This window comes from Ovis canadensis, chromosome 10 (assembly GCF_042477335.2).
Source record: "Ovis canadensis isolate MfBH-ARS-UI-01 breed Bighorn chromosome 10, ARS-UI_OviCan_v2, whole genome shotgun sequence".
NCBI classification, from domain to species: Eukaryota; Metazoa; Chordata; class Mammalia; order Artiodactyla; family Bovidae; genus Ovis; species Ovis canadensis.
The window spans coordinates 25,467,393-25,490,329 of record NC_091254.1 but is presented as its reverse complement, the minus strand read 5'-3'; the positions used below and the strand labels follow the sequence as shown (position 1 = coordinate 25,490,329).

The window sequence follows — 22,937 nt, the reverse complement described above, 5'->3', positions numbered from 1 at the left end:
CACTTCAGTTGTGTCAGACCCTTTGCCACCCTATGGATTGCAACCCTATGTGGCCACCAGGCTCCTCTGTCCATAGGATTCTCCAGGCAATAATACTGGAGTGGGTTGCCATTTCCTTCTTCAGGGGATCTTCTCCACCCAGGGATTGAACCCGAGTCTCCTACATCTCCTTCCTTAGCAGGTGCCACCTGGGAAGTCCCTGAAGTGAAGTCGCTCAGTCGTGTCCGACTCTTTGCCACCCCATGGACTGTAGCCTAGCAGGCTCCTCCATCCACGGGATTTTCCGGGCAAGAGTACTGGAGTGGGTTGCAATTTCCTTCTCCAGGGGATCTTCCCAACCCAGGGATTGAACCTGGGTCTCCCGCATTGTAGGCAGATGCTTTACCGTCTGAGCCACCAGGGAAATCCTAGCATCAGCAAATAAGGGCCATGTCATGACCCGTTACCCTTTATGTACTTTAAAATCTGGTTTTCCAGAACCTTCAGTTACACAACCTCATGTAAGAATGATCACTTGGAACCAACGAGTAGGACCAAAGTAATTTAAGTTCTTTGTCAGGGAGGAAAGAGAGCTTATGCTCTGGTCACAGACCTGTCCAGCAACTAGAGACAGGAGGGGTGTGCCTTCTGTGTGTGCCCAACATGCCTGCTGTGTGGAGCCGGCTGGTACCCACCAGTTCAGAGGAGATGCTCTGCTTGGTCATGGTGTCCACCTCCGGGATGCGAGCCTTCACCTGCGCTTTGATGTAGCACTTTTCCCCTCCAGCAAAACGGATTCCTGTGATGCCCTAGGAAACAAAAGTTTATCCATCCTCTATTCATCCGTTCATTTATGCAGTGTATTGAGCATCTACTGTGAGCTACGTACTATTCCAGGTGCCAGGTACAGGGATGAACAGAACAGATGGCATCTCTGCCCTCATAGAGCTTACCTTTCAGTGTTATTTACCAAAAACAAAAAATAGAGATAAAGTCAGGTGGCGTTAAGTGCTATGGAAGAAAATAAAGCAGAGTGTGGAAATAGGAGTGACAGGAGATGGTGCTTTATTTTTTATTTTTGGCCATGCTGTGAGGCATGTAGGATCTTAGTTCCCCAACCAGGGATCGAACCTATGCACCCCCTGCAGTGGAAGCATGGAGTCTTAACCACCAGACTGCCAGGAACGTCCTAGGAATGGTCCTTTAGACAGTCCAACGGGGAGGCTTCTGTCAAGGTCTGACTCTGCGCCGAGAGGCAGTGCGTTCATTGCTCACTCATCCCGCAAGCTCAGATGAAATGCCATCTTCTCCCTACAGGTTTCTCTGTCCAGCCCGGGCTAAGGGGGCTCCCTTTCCTCTGACTTTCCGAAAGCCCTCCCATCTCCCCCCCTCATTTGGCATTCAGTTCTCAGTGCCCTTGTGTCTTGTGAATGTCACCTCCGTACTCATCTCTAAGCCTGAGATCAACCTGAATCTCTTTTTTGTTTTCGTTTGATGCTCCCACAGAAGTTCTCAGAAGATGCTGGTCCAATTAACGAATTCTGTGAATTCAGATTCTTCTTAACGTTGTTGAACCCAGAGGAAACAGTAGCTTTCTATCACACTGGGAGCTGAAGTTTGCTCCCAGAGCTTATCCAAGGACTTGGATGTTTTGTTTTTGTCCCGTGAGATATAAACAATGTCTCCCCGTCTGCCTAGGGACTGGCCTCCAGGGAAATCTCAGCCGCAAGGCTCCGGTCTTAGCTGACAGCTCGGCACCGATTCTGCCCACAGAGTGCCTCAGGCGTAACGTTATGTTCTGACCCAAGGGTGTTTACTTTCATTTCTGGTTAATTTCATGACTAGCGAGTGGCCAGAACCAGTATTAAGATCTACAAATTATATGCCATAACAACGTAGGCACCAACACGAATCTGAAATTCTCAGCTGGTCAGTCTTCTATTGGGTTGAGACGAATGTCAGGAAGACACAGAGCTTGTTCTAATATATCAATACCAGGGAGTGGGAGGAAGAAAAGCCTTTAGAAATCGAGGGGCAGGATTCAGCCCTCCTTTTTTTTTTTTCCAATATTTTTTTCTTTTGGCCTTGCCATGTGGCACGTGGGATCTTAGTTCCCTGATCAGAGGTTGAACCTGTTCCCTGTGCGGTGGAAGCTCAGAGTCTTAACCGCAGGACCAGCAGAGAAGTCCCAGCGTTCAGCCCTCCTAAAGGAAGAATGAAGTCACACGTCAGTCACGCTGGAGGGTCTTCATGGAAAGTTACACCGAATGGAATCTCAGAGCCAGGCGTCCTGCAGACGTGGGTGGGCGACAGACGGGAGAAGGAGCGGCTCCTTCCTCTTGAAGCTCCTCGTCAGTTCTCCTGCGGCCTGACCGACCACACGCGTGTGTAACGCATCTCATTCCTCCCAGCGTCACCTCTCACCCAGAGGGAGGAGGAGGCATGAGCCCCCATCCCCAAACCTCGACAGAGGAAGAGCTCTGGGCTTACTGCAGAGGCTCTCGATGCTGCACCAAAATCACATGGAGAGATTTTAAAAACGCAGATGCCTGGGCCTCTCCTAAAAGATTCCCATTTAACGGGCTTGCGGCTGTGCCCAGACATTGGCATGCTTAAAAGCTCCCCGTGTATTCATGATGTCAGCTGGGGTTGAGGACCCCCAGTTTGGGGAGAAAGAGACTTGTTCTGGGTGTGTGTGTGTGTGTCTGTGTGTGTGTGTGCACTTGGTCTCTTAGTCGTGTCTGACTCTTTGGGACCTCCTGGACTGTAGCCTGCCAGGCCCCTCTGTCCATGGGATTTACAAGAACACTGGAGTGGGTTGCCATTTCCTTCTCCAGGGGTCTTCCTGACCCCTGGATCGAATCCACAAAGATTTAAAGTAACTGAAATAGCCTGCTCTGCACCGAATGTTTGCGTCTCTCCCAGCCCCACCTACATTCGTATGTTGAAACCTAACGCCCCATAGGGGTACCTGGAAGTGGGTCTTTGGGAAGGGAGAGATCATGAGGCTTCCCAGGTGGTACTAGTGATAAAGAACCCACCTGCCAAGGCAGGAGACATAAGAGACTCAGGTTTGGTCCCTGGATCGGGAAGATCCCCTGGAGAAGGAAATGGCAACCCACTCCAGTATTATTGCTGGAAAATCCCATGGATAGAGGAACCTGGCAGGCTACAGTCCATAGGGTTGCAAAGAGTTGGACACGACCAAAGCAACTTAGAACACACGAGGTCATGAGGGTGGAGCCCTTGTGAATAGGATTAGCGTCCTTTCCCCAGAGAGCTCCTTCCCCTTCTGCCTCGTGAGTAGGACAGTGAGAAGACAGGCTTCCATGAGCTAGAAAGCAAGACCATCCCTAGACAGGCAACCTGCTGGCACTTGGACTTTTCAGCCTCCAAACTATGAGACACACACTTCTGTCGTGTAGAAGTCACCTAGCCCACGGTAATTTGTGTAGCAGCCTCGGGGCACTAAGGCACAGCGTCTGGACCCAAGTTCCCTCTGTACTAGTGACTCACAAACTTTTCCTTGCAGCCGAATCATCTGGAGGACTCATGAAACAAAATACTGTGTTGGTCCCCCAACCAGAGTTTCTGAATCCGGGGGTCTGGAGTGAGCGCTAAACCGTGCATTTCTAAGCAGCTCTCAGGTGCGACTGCTGCTGGTGGCCTAAGGAACACACTTGGGGAACCACTGCTCTCCACCATGCTGTCTCCCCAAGGTCAGTTGTGCTTATTCTACATGTAAATCTATGGCACATGGTTTGAAAAATGAAAGTTTGGGGAGGGGGATCACTGCCTCTGTTGCAGTGAAAAGAAAAAAAAAAAAAAGAGGAATGGGTTTTTTTCTTTCCCTTTCCTGAGAACAAAGAAGATAAAGAAAACAATGAGCAGGCCTGAACATTCCTAGTTTTTTACTTCAACTGCTCCTAACTCTGCGTGAGTTGGACTGTGAAGAAAGCTGAGCGCCGAAGAATTGATGCTTTTGAACTGTGGTGTTGGAGAAGACTCTTGAGAGTCCCTTGGACTGCAAGGAGATCCAACCAGTCCATTCTGAAGATCAGTCCTGGGTGTTCATTGGAAGGACTGTTGCTGAGGCTGAAACTCAACACTTTGGCCACCGGATGTGAAGAGTTGGCTCATTGGAAAAGCCCCTGATGCTGGGAGGGATTGGGGGCAGGAGGAGAAGGGGAGACAGAGGATGAGATGGCTGGATGGCATCACCGACTTGATGGACATGAGTTTGAGTGAACTCCGGGAATTGGTGATGGACAGGGAGGCCTGGTGTGCTGCCATTCATGGGGTCGCAAAGAGTTGGACACGACTGAGCGACTGCACTGAACTGAACTGAACGCTGCATGTCTGCAACAAAGTTCGCCTTTCTGCCCCCTAACTCTGCAAGAACTACACTCCACACCATCTTCCTTTGACTCTGTGCTAAATACACCCTGTATCTGGTGTTTACCCTTACAACGCGCTTCCCCTTCTTGTTGCTTGGTGCTCAGTAGCTCAGTCTTGTCCACGTCCAGCTCTTTGCAATCCCATGGTCTGGAGCACTCCAGGCTCCTCTGTCCTCTACTATCTCCTGGAGTTTGCTCAGATTCATGTCTGTTGAGTCGGTCATGCCATCCAACCATCTCATTCTCTCTCGTCCCCTACAGTCTCTTGCCTTCAGTCTCTCATTGCCTACAGTCTTGTCTCCCTCGTCGCCTTCAGTCTTTACCAGCATCAGGGTAAATGAGTCAAGTTTCAATGAGTCAGTTCTTCGCATCAGGTGGCCAAAGTATTGGAGTTTTAGCTTTAGCTTTTTACATATCAGAAAGAAGGCCACAGAGCCACCTAACTGCCAGACTCAAATGCTGGGTTAACGACGCCAGCCTATGACTGACTGTCTTTGAAACAATGAAAGAGGAAGGAATCAAGATGCTAACACCTTTGCTCCTCATCACCGGCTCCTAAATGGGAGTCCTTATCTTATTTAAGCCCACAGACTCCTCTTGAGGGGAGAGTGGGCACAGTACTTGAGGCGTGAACCTACTGTGTTCCCCTCTCTACCAGCTGGGAATTACAGTCACCTTTCTATTTCCTCCAAACTCCACCCATATTTTTTATTTGGCTTTGGTGAGAGGAGAAAGCCAAGATTTTGGCCAGCCACCCACCCCCCACCGCCCATGTTATATCTTCTCTTGACTTCAAACCGTTGTAGCTTCTGAGATGAGATGCTGGGGAGGAAACCGTCTAGCCATGACCATATCCCCAGGGGGAGAACTGACTATGGAAGGATTCCCAGCACTGAATGTGCCTAGTATTGAGTTAGTTCTGACAGTCAGTCTACAGGCTGCAAAGAAAACTGTAACCCCATGGGGATGGGTCCCGTGGGAAGGAATTCACACCTATTAACCACCCTATCTAGCTACAAATCCATATCAAGCAGCCAGAAACGCTAAAAGATTAAACAGAGGCTGAGTAATACTCCATTGTGTATATGTACCACAGCTTTCTTATCCATTCGTCTGCTGATGGACATCTAGGTTGTTTCCATGTCCTGGCTATTATAAACAGTGCTGCGATGAACATTGGGGTACATGTGTCTCTTTCAATTCTGGTTTCCTCGGTGTGTATGCCCAGAAGTGGGATTGCTGGGTCATAAGGTAGTTCTATTTGCAATTTTTTAAGGAATCTCCACACTGTTCTCCATAGTGGCTGTACTAGTTTGCATTCCCACCAACAGTGTAGGAGGGTTCCCTTTTCTCCACACCCTCTCCAGCATTTATTGCTTGCAGAATTCATTTGAATCAGTTCTGATGAGATGGATGAAACTGGAGCCAATTATACAGAGTGAAGTAAGCCAGAAAGAAAAACACCAATACAGTATACTAACACATATATATGGAATTTAGGAAGATGGCAATGACGACCCTGTATGCAAGACAGGGAAAGAGACACAGATGTGTATAACGGACTTTTGGACTCAGAGGGAGAGGGAGAGGGTGGGATGATTTGGGAGAATGACATTCTAACATGTATACTATCATGTGAATTGAATCGCCAGTCTATGTCTGACGCAGGATGCAGCATGCTTGGGGCTGGTGCATGGGGATGACCCAGAAAGATGTTATGGGGAGGGAGGTGGGAGGGGGGTTCATGTTTGGGAATGCATGTAAGAATTAAAGATTTTAAAATTTAAAAAATAAAAAACTAAAAAAAAAAAAAAAAAAGATTAAACAGAGGGAAGGGAACGGCATAAGAAAGGCAGGCAAATCTCCTGGTTTTGCAAACAAACAAGACCTTCGAAGCTGGTGATAATGAAGATGTTTGCTAACAAAGGTAGTGAGTGAGGATCCCAGTGTTCTAACATCCTTTTATCCAAAGTCAGCTAATCTCATTTTAGCCACACAGTTTTTTCTTTCTAGGGGTCTCATTTATTTCTGTGGCTTAAACTAGAAATTCCCAAGGAGGGTAAGGGGATCTTCCCCCAGGGGGGTGATTTGGAAACTTTTGAGGGAATTTTTTATTGTCACGAAACTAGGAGCTCTCTGGCCCTTTGTTGGGCATGGCCCAGGGGTGCCGGGTCCTGACCAGCCTGGTGGAATTCTGCAGGACCAACTGCCCAGAATCTTGGCTGAAAACCTGGATTGTAAGCACCTGAGCCTGGAACCTAACACTGTTTTATATGTAAATGTAACATGATTTTTGGCAGTCTTAACGTACAAAGGATTTCCTAGGAATGGAATTATTATGAAAATGGAGAGAAAATGTTACTTTTGTTTACTATTTGAGAAGATTTTGTTGTTTAGTCACTAAGTCGTATCTGACTCTTGTGATCCCACAGACTGTATAGTCTGCCGGGCTCCTTTGTCCATGGGATTTCCCAGGTAGGAATACTGGAGCGGATTCCCATTTCCTTATCCAGGGGTCTTTCCGACCTAGGGATGGAACCTGCGTCTCCTGCATTGGCAGGGAGATTCTTTACCACTGGGCCACTAGGGAAGCCATTTAGAGAAAAGTCCCTGATATTTAATTTCTCAGCACACACTTAGGTCAGTCTGCATTTTAGGCTGTGACACAGACAGTGACCCAAGCATGTGACTATGACGTTTTCAAGGTACATCAGGTTCAAGTTCTAACTGTATTATAAATTACTTTCACTTTATTTTTTCTTTGTGTTATACTTAGGTGCCAAATGGATTCTTGAAACCAATAACCTACTTACCTATCAGATAAGCTGTGCTGTCCATTTTTTCCCCTTCAGTTTTCTTTTCTTTTTTTTTCTTTTTTTTACCTAATTAATTTATTTGGCTGCAACAGGTGTTAGTTGAGGCATGTGAGTTCCCCAACTGGCGATCAAACCCAGACCCCTCGCCTTGGGAGCATGGGGTCCCAGTCACTAGATCACCAACGAAGTCCCTCCCTCCAGCTTTTTAAATTAAAAAATTTCAAATATACACGAGGTCAAAAGAATTGTATAGTGAAAATCTGTTTATATCCACCATTCTATCTTATTCTTAGTTTTAGATGTATTTATTTAATATTTATGAAAATGTATCTTCCAAAATTGGAAGCCATTTTCTTTGTCTCTATTTTCTCCTGCTCTGGTGTTTTCTTGGAGAACTATCTTAATTTCTAACCAGGATTTCTGTTATATCTGTGGGTCATTAGGGCTGAGAGGGTTGACTTAAACCAACAGCATTGATACTTTTGAGGGTACAACTTTCATACATCATGAACAGAACTAGCTTTTATCTTCCTCAGGGTTTTGACAGAGATTCTCTTGATCTAACTCCAGTCAGGCACCTCTGAGTCCTCTAGGCCCCAACCCTGGGCTCTGTCTTGGCCGGTTTATTCCAATTTTAGCAAGAATCCTGCTGAGTCAGCCTTAGTCTGATCAAACTGGACATCTGATCCCCCTGACCTGCCTGCAGCAAAAATCCCGCTAGGTCAGTTTAGCGAAGGATGACTGTACCTCTCAGTAATCTCCCATCCACCAGCACCCCACCCTGCTCTGTGGCTATTACACCCGTTTTCCTTACTGTATTCCGAGCTGAGCCCGCTCTTTCTCCTTGACTACAAAACCCCACAGTGGTAGCCTCCCTTGAATGGAGCCTGCCTTACCTTCTGCAACAAGGGACCCGAACAACTGTTTTCTCCAATGGTGTAGGGCCTGGAGCCCTTCATTCAGTGCAAATTCCCTTTCGGGGGCTCTTTCCCACCATTGGCTCCGTACAGTCTTGGTGGGGTTAGCAGGGGAGGCTGCTCACCTACAGTTCAGAAACTTTCCTGCTCTGGGCCCATCTGCATCTCCATCTCCCCCTCCTCACTTTCTAAGCTCCCTGCTTAGACCCTGGGAGCAGACCTGAGCACAGGTATGGTGTATCCTTCCCTGGGCCTGGAAGGCCCTGCCTCTGCCTCTCTTTGTTTGAAATCCTAACCATTCTTCCAGACCCGGTTCAACTGTTGTCGATAGCGAGCAGGACCATGCAGGACTCCTGCACACAAAAGCTTTCCGTGTCCCCCATTTCTCTGACTACAGGAAATAGGCTTCATTCAACCTCTAGGACCTTCCCTGAGTTCCAGTGGGCGGGTTCAAACAGCTTTTAATTAGGGAAGGGAGAGGATGCAGACGCCAGGGAGGGACAGTCCAGAGAAACAGTGGTGCAGCCTTGGGGCAGGGTCCAGCTCCCCCTCAAGGGATACACATAACAATATCTGTGAGTCGTTTTGCATATACTGAAACCCCTTCCTGGTGGGCTGCCCACAAGTACAGAGACCCCATCAGTTGGAACCAGAAGGTTGATGATGCTGACTCCCACTTACCCTACCACCAACCAATCAAAAGAATGCCCATAGCCAATCACACCCTCTTTGAACCGTTACCCTGAAACCTCTCACTAGCCCCTCCAGGTTGGGACACACAGTTTTGAGGGCATTAGTCCACTGTGGTCCCCTTTGCCTGGCAAAGCGAGCAGCTTCCCTTTGCTACTTCACTCAGAACTCTGTCTCTGAATATTAATTCAGTGTTAAGAGCTCAGAGGCTGGATTTGGCTTCATTGCCACCTCTGCAAAACCTGCTCCACCCCCTCACGGGCAGCGATGGTCTCCTCCACGAGGCCCCCCCAGCTCTGTTCATAGCTGCTTCCCAGCCTGACCCGAAGCCACTTCTCTGTGGATGCCCACCTCCTAATGTCCTTGGGAGAGGGGACAAGTGTCAGTCGTCTCTGCATACTCTGTGCTTCACACCATCCCTTGCGCATAGATAGTCAGCTCCCGCACACGCTTCCTGAATTTGACTGACGGTTTGTAATACAGGAGAAAGTACCACAGTGGCTGATTCATGTGTTTTCAGAAGTCCAGGCTTATTTAAACCCATAACAGGTTCTATCCATCAAAAAAATGTTCTGCTCACCAGTTCTGACTTAGAGAAATGTGGAAGCTATCAAAGAGAATTGATCAGTTTATAAAATATTTGTGGCCCCATTGGCCTCTAAGAACAAAACACAATCAATACCATTATTAGAACCAAAGGTTTATAAAACAGAAATATACGTTTGGGATTAAATATTTTAAAAGGACATTCCTGATATATACACATGTTGAGCGAGATGGATCTTTTCTTATTTATCTGCATAGCTACCTTCGCATATCTTGATATTGCAGCATATCCTGCGTATTCAATTTTGTTCTGGATTGAATGAAAGATGTATGTGTGGGAGTCACATTTTATGATTTTATATTGAGCAGTGCAAAGAAAAAAACGCCTTTTACCTTGTCCTGGGTCTTGCAGTAAAAGCCTTTAATAGGTCTAGAGAAATTATCTCTGGGACTCGACCAGAACCATTTGCAAAGCTATGACCAAACGAAATGGAGCTGGGCACACACAGGACTGCAGAGCCTGTCCCCAGGGCAGAGCCCACGCCAAACATAGCCAGCCCTTGTCATCACCAAATAATGTCTAATATCAGCCGAGCTCTAAGGTTAGCTTCTGTTTGATATTCAAAAGGGCTTGTGAAGTGTGTTTGGGTATCAACAAGGGGAGTTCTTTCATTCAAATGAAAAGCATCTCTAGTTTTTCTCATCAATCAGAGGAAGACAAGTCGGTGAGATGTTTGTAGGCCAATAAACTATCAGAAGAGACATTATTTTTAAGAGCCTTTTTTCATGAGGAAGTCTCACCTACTCCATCTATAGATTTAACAGGAGAGCACAAACAGTGATGCCTCTTTCTCTTCCTAGAACAAGAAAGAGGATGAGATATTTATGGTGGCCAGCCAGAGAGGAGGCCTGGAGTGACACTTGCGTTCACAGATGTCCACTGAGCATCCATGCATGGCTTGATGTCTCCAACTGTCTGTAAATTGAATTTTTGAAAACAAACATGTGTGTCCTTTGCAAAGGAGACGTGAATGTTTCATCTGTAATGGGCTCTGTTCAAACAGCAGATGATACACTAGGCGAATTTCTCCATGCTCATTTTCTGGATTAAACGGGAAATCTGGAGCACTGAGACGTGTGTAAATAGATCCCACCTGCTGTTGATTAGATTATTAGGTCATTAAAGTTTCCCTCCTCTCGATAACTGCCAGTTTTAGATCTTGCCACATTCTGGGAGACCTTGGGCATTTTATTCACTGTGTTAAGAAGGCTGCTTAGAGAAAAATAGCTCTTGCAAGTCTTTCTGCCAAGACTTTTGATAGCTCCAAGAACTTGTTTTTTTCAGTGCTAAGGTATTGTTTTTTCATTTTGAAAATGTCAAGGACAGACAGTGATCCTTTCTCAGAGAGAACAGGCAACATGGTTCAAGGAGGTTAGCGGCACCATTACTGCCATAAAAAGCAGTTCCCATTTGGTGTATGTGAGGGGCTTGCCTTCTCCCTGAATAGGCATCTCCCAGGCTTGCCTAGTTAAACTTCCTAAATGCATGAAATATACTTACATTCTGGAAATCATTAACTTCAACCGCTTCTTCAGCTCCACTTCCCATTTTAAAGGTCTCCAGGTTGTTCCCAGCATCTATTTCCATTGACCCATCTTGTAATTTCCCATTGATACTCATGGTATAATGGACATTGTAAATCTGGAAGTGAACACCAGAATTAGTGATGTTTTCCTCTTAGAGCAATTCAGGGCTTATGTTTATATAAATTAGCATTCCTGTGTCTCAGAGATACACTGAATCATCCTTAATAGTAAGACATTTATCTGGGAGGACTTCATTCATCCACCAATCACTTAATACAATGATTTCTTAAACAATATCTTGAACGTAAAGGCTTTGATCGTCTCTGATACTAATCTGAAGAGCTCAGTGGTTTGCAATCCTGGCGGCACATAGACACATCTAAGGAGAATCTTCAGCTATCACACCAGGGTTGCCTCCACAGGATGGATCAAATCACAACCTGTGGGGATGTGGCTTGAGCACAGATCTTTCTTTCTCTAAAGGTCGATTCTACTCTGCAGCCAGAGTTGAGATCTGTTGATGGATAAATGGACGTTGAAGAGGCAGAGGGTTCCCTGGGCTGTTAACCAAACAAATCTGCAGTGGCACCTCAATGTGAAGGTATTTTAAAAAATCCTTCAGTCAAGACTTGGCATGGAGGGTGGTATACAGTAAGGACTGTGGACAGGACTAGGGTATGCCTGAGATACAGCCACATTACAGAGAGCAAGGTCAACGTGTATGTCTGCCTTCGCTCAAAATAAGAGGGACCCCTATTAATGATGCTGTGGGACAGACATAACGTGTCATAAGGCGTTGTTACGAGATGTGTGGGGGGAGGGGGAGAGTTTTGGCATTGTGCAGGAGCACTGGGCCAGGAATCAGAAAAACAGCTGGCTACACCATTTAGCTCTGCCTCTTGGGAGTTGCCTTGAATGCCGAATAATGAAGTGGGAACCTCAAAGGGGATTTTCATTTATGTCATCAGAGCTCCAGGGTGTCACAGAGGTAGCCCAGAGCAGGTTCACAGACTGTGAGGTTCCTTTATCTGAGTCCCTCCCACCAGTGGTTCATCTGCAATTTGACCAGAGCAGCTTTGCTTCTGATCTGTTTCACATGTTGCCTTTCTGAGTAACATCTTGTTTAAAATCCTGCCATTCGAAAAACCCTTTTTACAGTGGACCACTGAATTACAGGATCCAAAGGGCTCTCTTACTCTCTCTTAAAAAAATATTTATTTATTTCTTTGGTTGTGCCAAATAAGTTGTGACACTCAGGATCCTCAATGTTCATTGAGGCGTGTGGGATCTAGTTCCCTGACCAGGATCAAACTTGGGCCTCCTGTTTTGGGACCATGGTGTCTTAGCCACTGGACCGCCAGGGAGGTCCTCAACGGGGCTCTCTTAGTTTAGACATCTGGTTAGGACCCTGATTTAAAAAAGTGATTTACACGCTGCTCCTGACCAGCGTACTGCTGCTCTGCAAGAACCTTCTCTGTGCTGTGGGGTAGGAGGTGAGCTGCTCTTCTCTTTTCTTCCATTTTCTGACTTAGAAGCATATATATGTATATATTTATGTCTTCTGGAGAAGGACATGGCAACCCACTCCGGTACTCTTGCCTGGAGAATCCCATGGACAGAGGAGCCTGGTGGGCTACAGTCTATGGGGCCATAAAGAGCTGGACATGACTCAGTGACTAACACACTATGTCTTATGTATGATATCTGGTTTAGTGGCTAAGTTGTGTCTGACTCTCTCAACCGCATGAACTGTAGCCCGCCAGGCTCCTCTGTCCATGGGATTCTCCAGGCAAGAGTACTGGAGTGGGTTGCCATGTCCTTCTCAAGAGGATCTTCCCCACCTAGGGACTGAACCCAGGTGTCCTGCATTGCAGGCAGATTCTTTACCATCTGAGCCTCCAAGGAGGCCCATATATGGTACATAATGTATCTCTTATGTGTTGTATAAGATATACACTCTTCAAAGTAGAAGAAGTGGGAACTGATGAGGGCCATTAGCTACTTAGTGTCAGGTCCCTAGGTCAGAACTGCAAAGAGCTCAAATTCAATTCAAGTCAGATTTTTCGGACTTGAAAAATTCAATTCAAGTCAGTTATGAGAAATAGCTGACTGCCCCCATGGACAAACCCTGGGGAAAGTATCTGTCGTTATTGGATCATTACTTATAGAAAACTCATTATTGCAAGACCCACAAAGCGTTGTTTTATCAGCAGAGATGTAGAAACGGTAGCTGGTACCCTTGTAGGCATTTTTCTACCCGGGTAGAAAATCCCGGCATTCACCACCTCTGAGCACAGGTCCTCCCCTCCTTCTGATGAACTTCACTTCCTGCAGGACACTGTCTCCCCAGCTCAGCTGATCATGACAGCCACTTCCAGGGGTTCTGGTTTAGGGGCGTGGGAGCGGAGCCCACCAATCTCTTTTCACTTTGCACCCTGGTGGTGCTCACCATCAGCCTGTTTGGGGAAACCTGTTTTCTTTGGCTGAGCCAGGGCTCCCTGCAGGTGAGGCTCAGAAAGCGGGCTCTGTTTGGCCCCTGCGCTCTCTGAGCAGCCACTGTTCATCTGAGTTAATTTTGGCTGTTAAGGCGTGCGAGGCGGACAATGCGTGTGTGAGTTTCTGCTGCCACAAGTGTCCGTCCTTTACTCAGGAGATAAGAGGCTCTTTTTTTTTTTTTTTTTTAAGCCTTGCACATAAACTTTTTACTACTAAAGTGATCCTGGATTTAAGAAATGAACTATTTCCAAATTCTTAGAAAATCTTAAGGAGACAAGATCGTAACACTGGAACAGTGGCTTGTGCGTCTAACTTGACTTTCTTCCATCATCACCCTTCTCCACCTTCCCCCTCAACAAAACACCCTACCTAACCAGGCCTGGGTATTGCATCCTTTTAATGGAGCTGCAGCCCCTGCTTGCCCCAGAGCAGCAGAGGGGGTTTGTGTCTTCCTGAAGTGCCTGGGGTTGGAGACTGGTAAAGAGTACTGAGCCCCAAGCTCAGGAGAAGGCTGGGTTGGTGAAGCAGTAATCACAATATCTGCTCTAAACTGATGGAGCTGTTAGCACCTAAGGCTATTTCTATTCAAGCACAAAGAAAGTTTATTATGTGCCAAAATTCTGCTCAATATGGTGCCTTTTACAGCCAAGGAGATTTGCTAATGAGTTTCTAATACAGCCTGGGTTCATAAGATAATTACATCATGTTTGGGACCAACGTCTCAAAAAATCAGGCTGAGAATAAAGGCCCCAAGCAATGATCTCATCCCCTCATCCCAGGCTCTTGGGTTGTCAGTTATCTCATATTGGTGGGAATTTCCCATATTTCAATGCCTTGTTCCATTGACAATAATGTGGATGAAACATGACCTCAATATTTGAGCCCAGTCACTTGTCCCCTCATTATTAACACTTCAGTGCTTCAGAGTCCTCTAGCTGATTTCCAGTAAACCTGTCCTAAGGGGATTTATCCACATGAAAGGCACAGGAGGTGAATTACTGCTGCTTCTCCTCTATAAACCAATACAGAGGGACAGAGGCATGGGTAATCTCCAAAGAGTGGGTGCTGCACTGGCTGTGGATATCTCTGTCTGTTGGACAGAGACTGACCTTCTCTGATTATGTTTCGTTCGGGCCATTTAGATTTGAATTCAGCAGACCTGTGCATATGCTATGCGTAGATGGTACCAAATTTACTCTACTTAGTATTTTGTGATTTGTTTTTCAGACTTAAGTAATATGGATCAGCATGGAATATTTTGGGAGTTGAAAAAAAACACAACACACACACACAAAAACCCTACCACCATTTTCTTCATTCTCCTACCTGCAGAAGAGACAGCAGTAACTTGTATTGTTGGCAATAAAACGTGATTCACTCTTCCTCTGTATTTTTAGAATTTAATACCACTCTCTCGAACCAGACAACCCACCATCTTGCAGTGAAGTAAAAGTTATGATAAAAGGAGGCCCTACTCATTTTGGATGATCTTTCAATCTCTCTTTCTAGAAGCTTGTCAGTTAACCCTGTTTGCCTTGAATAATTAAATGCCAAACGGTACCCATTTAAATATATATCATGACCCAAATCTTTACCAAAAAAAAAAAAAAAAAGCAAAGCTATTTTTGTCCCCAAAGGACTCATACCATGGAAGTTTTGTCATCTAAAAGATAGCATTTACATTTCCCAAGGGGTGACAGTCTAAACCCTGCTATTAATGGAGATGGAGATACAGAAATGTTCAGATATGCTGCTTTCAAATATGAGCATCTGGCCCGGCTTCTATATTTAAAATACACAAATACATTAAGGCACTTTTCAAATACACATAAAACACTGTGCAATTCTGATCGTACAAATTGATGCTTGTAAATTTGATATAGTCTCTAAAACAGACTCTGCTAAATGGCATGCTTATCTACATTAGGCATTTGAGTTAAAAATACAAATTATGCAGTGGCTGCAGAAGATGTGGTGTGTAAAATGGTTGAATTGCTTTCAGCACCATTTTCTCTAAGTACTGGAATTCGCTCATGCTTTGAATTTCATGGTGGGAGAGAAAGGGGAAAACAGCAGTCACGGCTTCTCTGAGGGGAGTGATTAAGAAACAGCCCTTTGTGTGCACCCTGGAGAGGGAATTCTTTTCCATTAGTTGAAATCAGCTTACACCAGGCCTGGCAATGGTCATCAAGATAAAATGCTCCTCCTCCTTTAGATAAGTGAACAAAATTCCGAGTATTTAATGAACACCCTGGAATCTTGCCCATTCGGGTCAGAAGCACTTTTTATATTCCTTGAGAGCCAAGCGAGCTTTAACATAAAGAGTGGCGTTCATAGAAAGTAGGGCGGGAGTTAGTAAAACATTGACCATTAAGTCACGTGTGACCAGGCCAGAAATGATTTTTAAAGATATTGGCTATCTTTAAGGAAGTTAGATTTTTTTCCCCTTACAGCGAGAGAGTAGGGCAAATTAAAGCATGAGGAGTGAGAGGAGAGAGAAAAGAGAGAGAGAGGAGAGAAAAGGAGGGAGCGAGAGAGAAAAAGAGGACGCTAGTGGGAGGTCAGGTTCATCCCCTTATTAGGTCTGAATGTTCCTCCGCTACCTTTGTCCCAGATTCTTCAATTCACAGCTTTTCTCAGCTGGCAGAGGCCATAGTTTCATTTCTTCCTAAGGGTGAGTAAGGCGAGGCCAGAAGGGCCGTGCCTTAGGTGGTCCCTCAGCTGCTTAGTGGAGGCGCCAGGCTGCGATGCGCCTTCCCTGCGAAGGACTTCCCTGAAACCCTCCACTGTATCCCCCGGCTACACAGCTTTTGAAGCCCAGACTGGCTTTTCTGCAAAGTTGCCTGTCAGTGGGAAGCCACGTCGTGGAGTTGGATGGAAGAAGGGACCGAGGTGCCCGGGAGGCCCCCGAGGGGACAGCATCTGCTGAGGCCCCCGCGCGGGGGGACACGCGAGTGATCCAGGGGCCCCGGCCGCCCCGTGCGCCTCCGGACTTACGTGATTGTCGCTCCCCTTCCAGAAGTAGAAGGCCCCGATGGCCCCCAGGAGCAGCAGCACCGCCCCCGAAATGAGGACCACGGCTCCGACCTTGAGCAGCCGCGCGGGGCTGGAGGGCTTCACGGTCACGGCGGCGTACGCCTGCGGGCGGCCGGGAGAGGACGCGTCAAGGCTGCGCGCAGCGACCGCGGCATCGGGGCGCGGGTGGGAATGGGGAACAGCGCCCCGGGCTCCTCCGGGCGCCCCGTTTCTCCGCGCTCCCCTCGCCGCGGGTCCCTGGTCCTCAGGCCTGGATGGGCGCTGAGCAGACTCTTCGCGGTTCAAGGTCGCCGCCCCGCGGGTCTGCCATGTCTTCCCCCCTCGACGCCCCCTTCTCGCTCCCTGCCCACCGTCCTCTTCGCGCGCATCTGGGGATGCCCCGGCCTCTGCACCCGCACCCGCGTGGGGCGCCACCCCAAGCCCACATCTGGGCGCCCGAATTGGCTCCCACCTCCCAAGCTCGGTGCAAATCGTAGACCCGGGGCGGCGGAGTCCGGGCCCCCGCAGGCCTGGGGGCCCCCGAGCGGTACTCACCGGGGGGCTGCAAAACTCGACGTCGTCGGGCCCCACCAGGGCGATGGGCACTTTGTCCGAGTTCTCCGTCATGACCGCGGCCGCCGGAGCAGGACACCGGGAGGCTCGGCTGGCGCCCTGGGCTCTGGCCTGCGGCCCCGACGTGCCGGGCATTTCAACGCGGGGCACGCGCGCGCACACCGTGCCCTCCGCCTGGGCCGGCCCAGAGCTCCCCACCCCTCCTGGCGCCTCACCTCTGCCCTGCCTCCCCTCGCCCGCCCCGGAGCAGCAGTGGACGCGCCCAGCTTTCCGCAGCGCACGCCCTCCCCCAAGCCCCTCGTGAGTCTGAGTGTGGCAGGGTGGGGGAGAGGGAGGAATCCACGGGTGCTGAGCCCCGCGACCCCACGACATGCCGGATTCCCGGGACTCTTTCCACCGTCCGGGAGCACTCAGGGTGTCTGAGGCTCTGCTGGGCGCCTGGCTGGAGGCCCGTTTCCCGCAGTGAACTTGTGTGTGTGCTGGGGGCGCCGGCGGAACAGGACACAGACGGCGGGGTCGTGGGGTGGATGGGGGACGCCGGCCAAAGTCTGCGGGGTTGACGCCCGGCGGGTCCTGCTGGGTGGACCCGGGACCCAGGTCTTAGCGATGGGCTCTCGTCCCAGGTTTCTCTGGGAGCCTTAGCAGGAGGCTCAGCAGGGAAACTGGAAGCCAAGCTGAGAAAGAGTAATAGGTTCTGGCTGATTAACTAAATAAGTTAAACAAAGAGATAAAAACAACAATGGCAACAAACACACCAAAAACACTGTTATGTCTAAAGAAATAGCCAAGTATCTATATATATACACACACACATAGTATACTATATATATAGTATACATTTTATACTATATAGAGAGATATATAGTATTAATATGTATTTTAACAGCAGAACAGGAGACATTTTTTTGCTTTTGGAAATGCCTTCTGCCAGTACTAGGACTCTACGTGTGTGCATGCTAAGTCCCTTCCGAAGTGTCCGGCTCTTTGCGGCCCCATGGACTGTAGCCTGCCAGGCTCCTCTGCCCATGGGATTCCCCAGGCAAGCACACTGAAGTGGGTGGCCATTTCCTCCTCCCGGGGGTCTTCCCAACTTAGGGATGCAATCCACACCTCTTAGGTCTCTAGCATTGGCAGGTGGGTTCTTTACCACTAGATGCCTCTGGGAAGCCCACCAGGGCTACATGTAACCTCATGTGAATCCAGGCTTCATGAACTGGTGTCAGGTTCTAGCTGTGTGCAGAGTCCCCGCCTGAGGAGTAAGGGGGTGCTGCAGGAGAGGGCCCGGGTCTCCTGAGCAGAGGGAGGGGGCTGGGCAGGGCTGCGGCAGGAGGAAGTGTGGGCTCCCGCTGATGAGAGGGGCACCTGGAGATGGGTGTGCTGACAGCGGGGCCGGGCAGGGCTGAGGGGTGGAAATGACTGCGTGTCTCTGCTGCTGGGCTGGGGAGGTTGAAGCTTCAGGCCTAGGAGGACGGGGAGAGTGGTGGGAGCCCAGGGGAGAGGAGGCCGTTGGGAGGAGCAGTTGTGAGAGAGCCGATATAAGACTAATTTCAGACTTGTTGAACTTGATATTCAGTCACTCAGTTGTGCCCAACTCTTTGCAACCCCGTGGACTCTAGCCCACCAGGCTTCCCTTTTCTTCACCGTGGCTGGAGTTTGCTCATCGAGTTTGTCCATCGAGTCAGTGATGCCATCCAACCGTCTCATCCTCTGTCGTCCCCTTCTCCTCCTGCCTTCAATCTTTCCCAGCATCAGGGTCTTTTCAAATCAGTTGGCTCTTCGCATCAGGTGGCCAAAGTACTAGATGCTTCAGCTTCAGCATCAGTTCTTCCAGTGAAAATTCAGGACCGATTTCCTTTATGATGGACTGGTTTGATCTTCTTGCTGTCCAAGGGACTCTCAAGAGTCTTCTCCAACACCAGTTTGAAAGCATCATGGGGGGCTGGTAAAGAAGAGCCCGGGGACCATCCTGAGCCTGCCTTGGATTCAGACAAGATGCCACTGGCTGCATCTTCCAAGAGGTGGAAGGCGCTGGAAAACCTCCTTACAGCCTGCAGAGGCTCAGCCCTCGGAGGCACTGATGCTGAGTTCAAGACCTCCTCTCCCCAGGGCGCTTGTAATGGGCGTTTCGGAAGGAATAAGAGAAGTCCCAGCCAGAGAAGTGGGAGGAGACCCAAGATGAAGTAGTGATGCAGGAAGAAAAGGCGAGTTCAGGAAGGATGGATCCGCACTATCAGATGCTGACATCATGGGAGAAGGAGAGAATACACAGAAAGGCCTTGGGACTCCTCAGTGAGGGGGGCGCCGGAGCCAATAAGACAGCAGTTTGGTTTGCTCCATTTATTGGGCACAGAACACATGCTCCAAAGCATCATTGTGACTAAAAGTATTTGCAGCTCATACCGCAGACCAGGAGAGTTCCGAGGAATCATTAAAATACCACCGATGGAAAAACTGGGCAAAGGATGGGAACAGAGATTCCACAGAAGGGAAAATTCAAATGACTCTTCAACATAAGAAAAATGCTTGACAGCACTTATAAAAAGAAATGCACATTTAAAGTATTCCTTTGCACCTATCTGGCTGGTGAAAATAAACACCCTTGTTAGAACAGTCTATGGGAGAGCATGAGGGGAAATGAGGCCTACGTTGCTGTGCGTGGCTGAACTGGTGCAAATTTTATGGAGAAAACTTGATTCCAAAATGCAAAGTGTAATTTCATTTCTGTGGATTTATCCTACAGATGGGCTCACAGGCTGGAAAAATCCTCTCTATGCAAGGCTGCTCCTTGCAGCGTGTCTGTTAGAACAAAGGCCTAGAAACGGTTTCAGTGTCCGCAGCAGAGAATTCCTGGCACATCCTCACAAAGGGATCTTGGCAACAATTTGAAAGGATGAAGCAGCTTTGAATATACTGATGTAAGAACACACACCTAAGATATTTTAAGTGAAAAAGGCAAAGGGTAGAAAATGTATCTAAATGCCTCCATTTGTATTTGTTGTTCAGTCGCTCGGTCGTGTCCCACTCTCTGTGACCCCATGGACTGCAGCACGCCAGGCTTCCCTGTCCATCAGCAACTCCCGCAGCTTACTCAGACTCATGTCCATTGAGTCGGTGATGCCATCCAACCATCTATCCTCTGTTGTCCCCTTCTCCTTCTGCCCTCAATCTTTTCCAGTGTCATGGTTTTTTCCGAGGAGTCGGTTCTTTGCATCCGGTGGCCAAAGTGGCCAAATTTGTATAAAAAATACAAACAGGGGAATTCTCTGGTGGTTCAGTGGTATATTGAAAAGCAGAGACATTACTTTGCTGACAAAGGTCTGTCCAGTCCAATTATGGTTTCTCTAGTAGTCATGTGTGGATGTGAGAGTTGGATGAGTGCTGAAGAATTGATGCTTTTGAACTGTGGTGTTGGAGAAGACTCTTGAGAGTCCCTTGGACTGCAAGGAGATCCAACCAGTCCATCCTGAAGGAAATGAGTCCTGAATGTTCCTTGGAAGGACTGATGCTGAAGCTGAAGCTCCAATACTTTGGCCACCTGATGCGAAGAACTGACTCACTGGAAAAACTGATGCTGGGAAGGATTGAAGGCAGGAGGAGAAGGGAACGACAGAGGATGAGATGGTTGGATGGCATCATAGACTCGATGGACATGAGTTTGAGTAAACTCCGGGAGTTGCTGATGGACAGGGAGGCCTGGTGTGCTGTAGTCCATGGGGTAACTGAGCTGACTCAGTGGCTAGGACTCTGCACTTTCACTGCCAAGGGCCCTGGTTCAATCCCTAGTTGGTAAACTGAAACCCCACAAGCCGCATGGTATGGCCAATGAATAAATAAACAAACAAGAACATACGTATGCAGGGCTTGCATGGTGGTCCAGTGCTTAAGAATTCACCGCCAATGCAGGGGCCATGGGTTGGATCCCTGCTGTGAGAAGATTCCGCACGCTGCAGGGCAACTGCGCTGGTGTGCCGCGACTCTGGAAGCCTGCCCTCTACAGCTCACACTCCACAACCAGAGAAGCCCCCGCAGTGAGACTCTTGAGCACCACAGCTAGAGCGAAGCCCCCGCTCAGTGCAAGCAGAGAAAGCCCGCGCGCAGCAACGAACCCCAGTGCGCCAAACAGATGAATAAAAAGAGCGTGAGAGTGCGCACGCCCTCTGCAAAGACTCACAGAGGCCGACGGCGGGGGCTGCCTCTGGGGAGAGACAGGGGCGCGGGGACACCCACGGGAGAAAGACGCTCCACTCCGTGCCTTTTGGAGCGCTGTGGGTTCTGTGCTGTGAGCACGGACTGACAGTTCAAAAGATGGGTGCATACGCCAGTCAGAACGGCTGCGATCCAAAAGTCTGCAAACAATAAATGCTGGAAAGGGTGCGGAGACAAGGGAACCCTCTTACACTGTTGGTGGGAATGCAAACCAGTACAGCCACTATGGAGAACAGTGTGGAGATTCCTTAAAAAACTAGAAATAGAACTGCCATATGACCCAGCAATCCCACTGCTGGGCATACACACTGAGGAAACCAGAATAGAAAGAGACACGTGTACCCCAATGTTCATGGCAGCACTGTTTATAATAGCCAGGACATGGAAACAACCTAGATGTCCATCAGCAGATGAATGGATAAGAAAGCTGTGGTACATATACACAATGGAGTATTACTCAGCCATTAAAAAGATTACATTTGAATCCGTTCTAATGAGGTGGATGAAACTGGAGTCTATTATACAGAGTGAAGTAAGTCAGAAAGAAAAACACCAATACAGTATACTAATGCATATATATGGAGTTTAGAAAGATGGTAATGATGACCCTATATGTGAGACAGCAAAAGAGACACAGATATAGAGAACAGACTTTTGGACTCTGTGGGATAGGAAGAGGGTGGGATGATCTGAGAGAATAGCATCGAAACATGTACATTATCTTGTGTGAAACAGATCACCAATCCAGGTTCGATGCATGAGACAGGGTGCTAGGGGCTGGTGCACTGGGATGACCCAGAGGGATGGGGCGGGGAGGGAGGTGGGAGGGGGGTTCAGGATGGGGAACACGTGTACACCCGTGGAGGATTCATGTATGGCAAAACCACTACAATATTGTAAAGTAATTAGCCTCCAATTAAAATAAATTAATTAAAAATAATAAATTAAAAATAAAATCTAAATTTGTCCAAAAAATGAGTGAATAAAATAACAAATAACAGTGAATAGGCAGGAAGAGACTGCTGCAAACGGAGACAATTCTTTTAAGAACTTTGGATTTAAGGAGAAGAAAGTAAGGGGGCTAGACCAAGGGAGCTGGAGGGCCAAGGACATCCTCCCCAGCCTTCCCAGGTGGAGAGACACTTGAAAGCTGAAGGGGGATGGGAAAGGACGGGATGGACCCAAACATAAGCAAGAAGGTCAGCCCTGAGAAGGAGAGAGGGTTGGGGGAGTAAGCGACCATGTGGATGCTCAGGGGACTCCTGGTCTGAGGAGAGTGACGTTGAGGAGAGGGTGGGAAGTGGGGTGGGTTGCAGGACCCTGCCTCCTTCACACAACAGATGATGCCTGTTCCAGGGGCGGCCCCGAACGTAGCTGCTCGGAGCTCAAAAGACAGGGGGAAGGGTGGGCAGGGAGACCGCTTGCATTCTCTGAGCACATTCTCCGAAAGTGGCATGTTTCCAACAGTTGTTAGGTTACACATTTATACGATGACGGTCCAGAGCGATGAAGAGACAGTAGAAACAGCAGCCTAGCAGCAGGTCTGGGGTGAAGGGGGGTGTAGGGGTCCCCATTTCACAGGCGCACTCCCCTCTGCCCACCCGCCTCCTGCCTCTAATCCCTGGGCTCATTCCTGGGCTTCAGGCCCCAACTCTGCCCTCGTGCCAGGCACTCTGCCAGGTCTGGGGACTTGACACTGAGCAAAGGAGACGCCA

At 48.4% G+C, this 22,937-nt stretch overlaps 1 protein-coding gene across 2 annotated transcripts in view; it reads right to left on the bottom strand.

Moving 5' to 3' along the window:
- CNMD (chondromodulin) overlaps nucleotides 1-22,937 on the bottom strand; it is an 89,217-nt gene that overhangs the window by 15,713 nt on the left and 50,567 nt on the right. Inside the window, exons 5-8 of one of the 2 annotated variants that reach the window (XM_069602168.1) lie at nucleotides 16,999-17,690; nucleotides 16,426-16,566; nucleotides 10,907-11,047; nucleotides 675-788 (exon numbers count right to left, since the gene is read on the bottom strand). In XM_069602168.1, the coding sequence (XP_069458269.1) occupies nucleotides 675-788; nucleotides 10,907-11,047; nucleotides 16,426-16,566; nucleotides 16,999-17,388 (786 nt within the window). In that variant the 5' untranslated portion in view covers nucleotides 17,389-17,690. Of the gene's footprint in view, nucleotides 1-674; nucleotides 789-10,906; nucleotides 11,048-16,425; nucleotides 16,567-16,998; nucleotides 17,691-22,937 lie in introns of those variants that run through there. The other variant, XM_069602169.1, reaches the window with a different exon arrangement.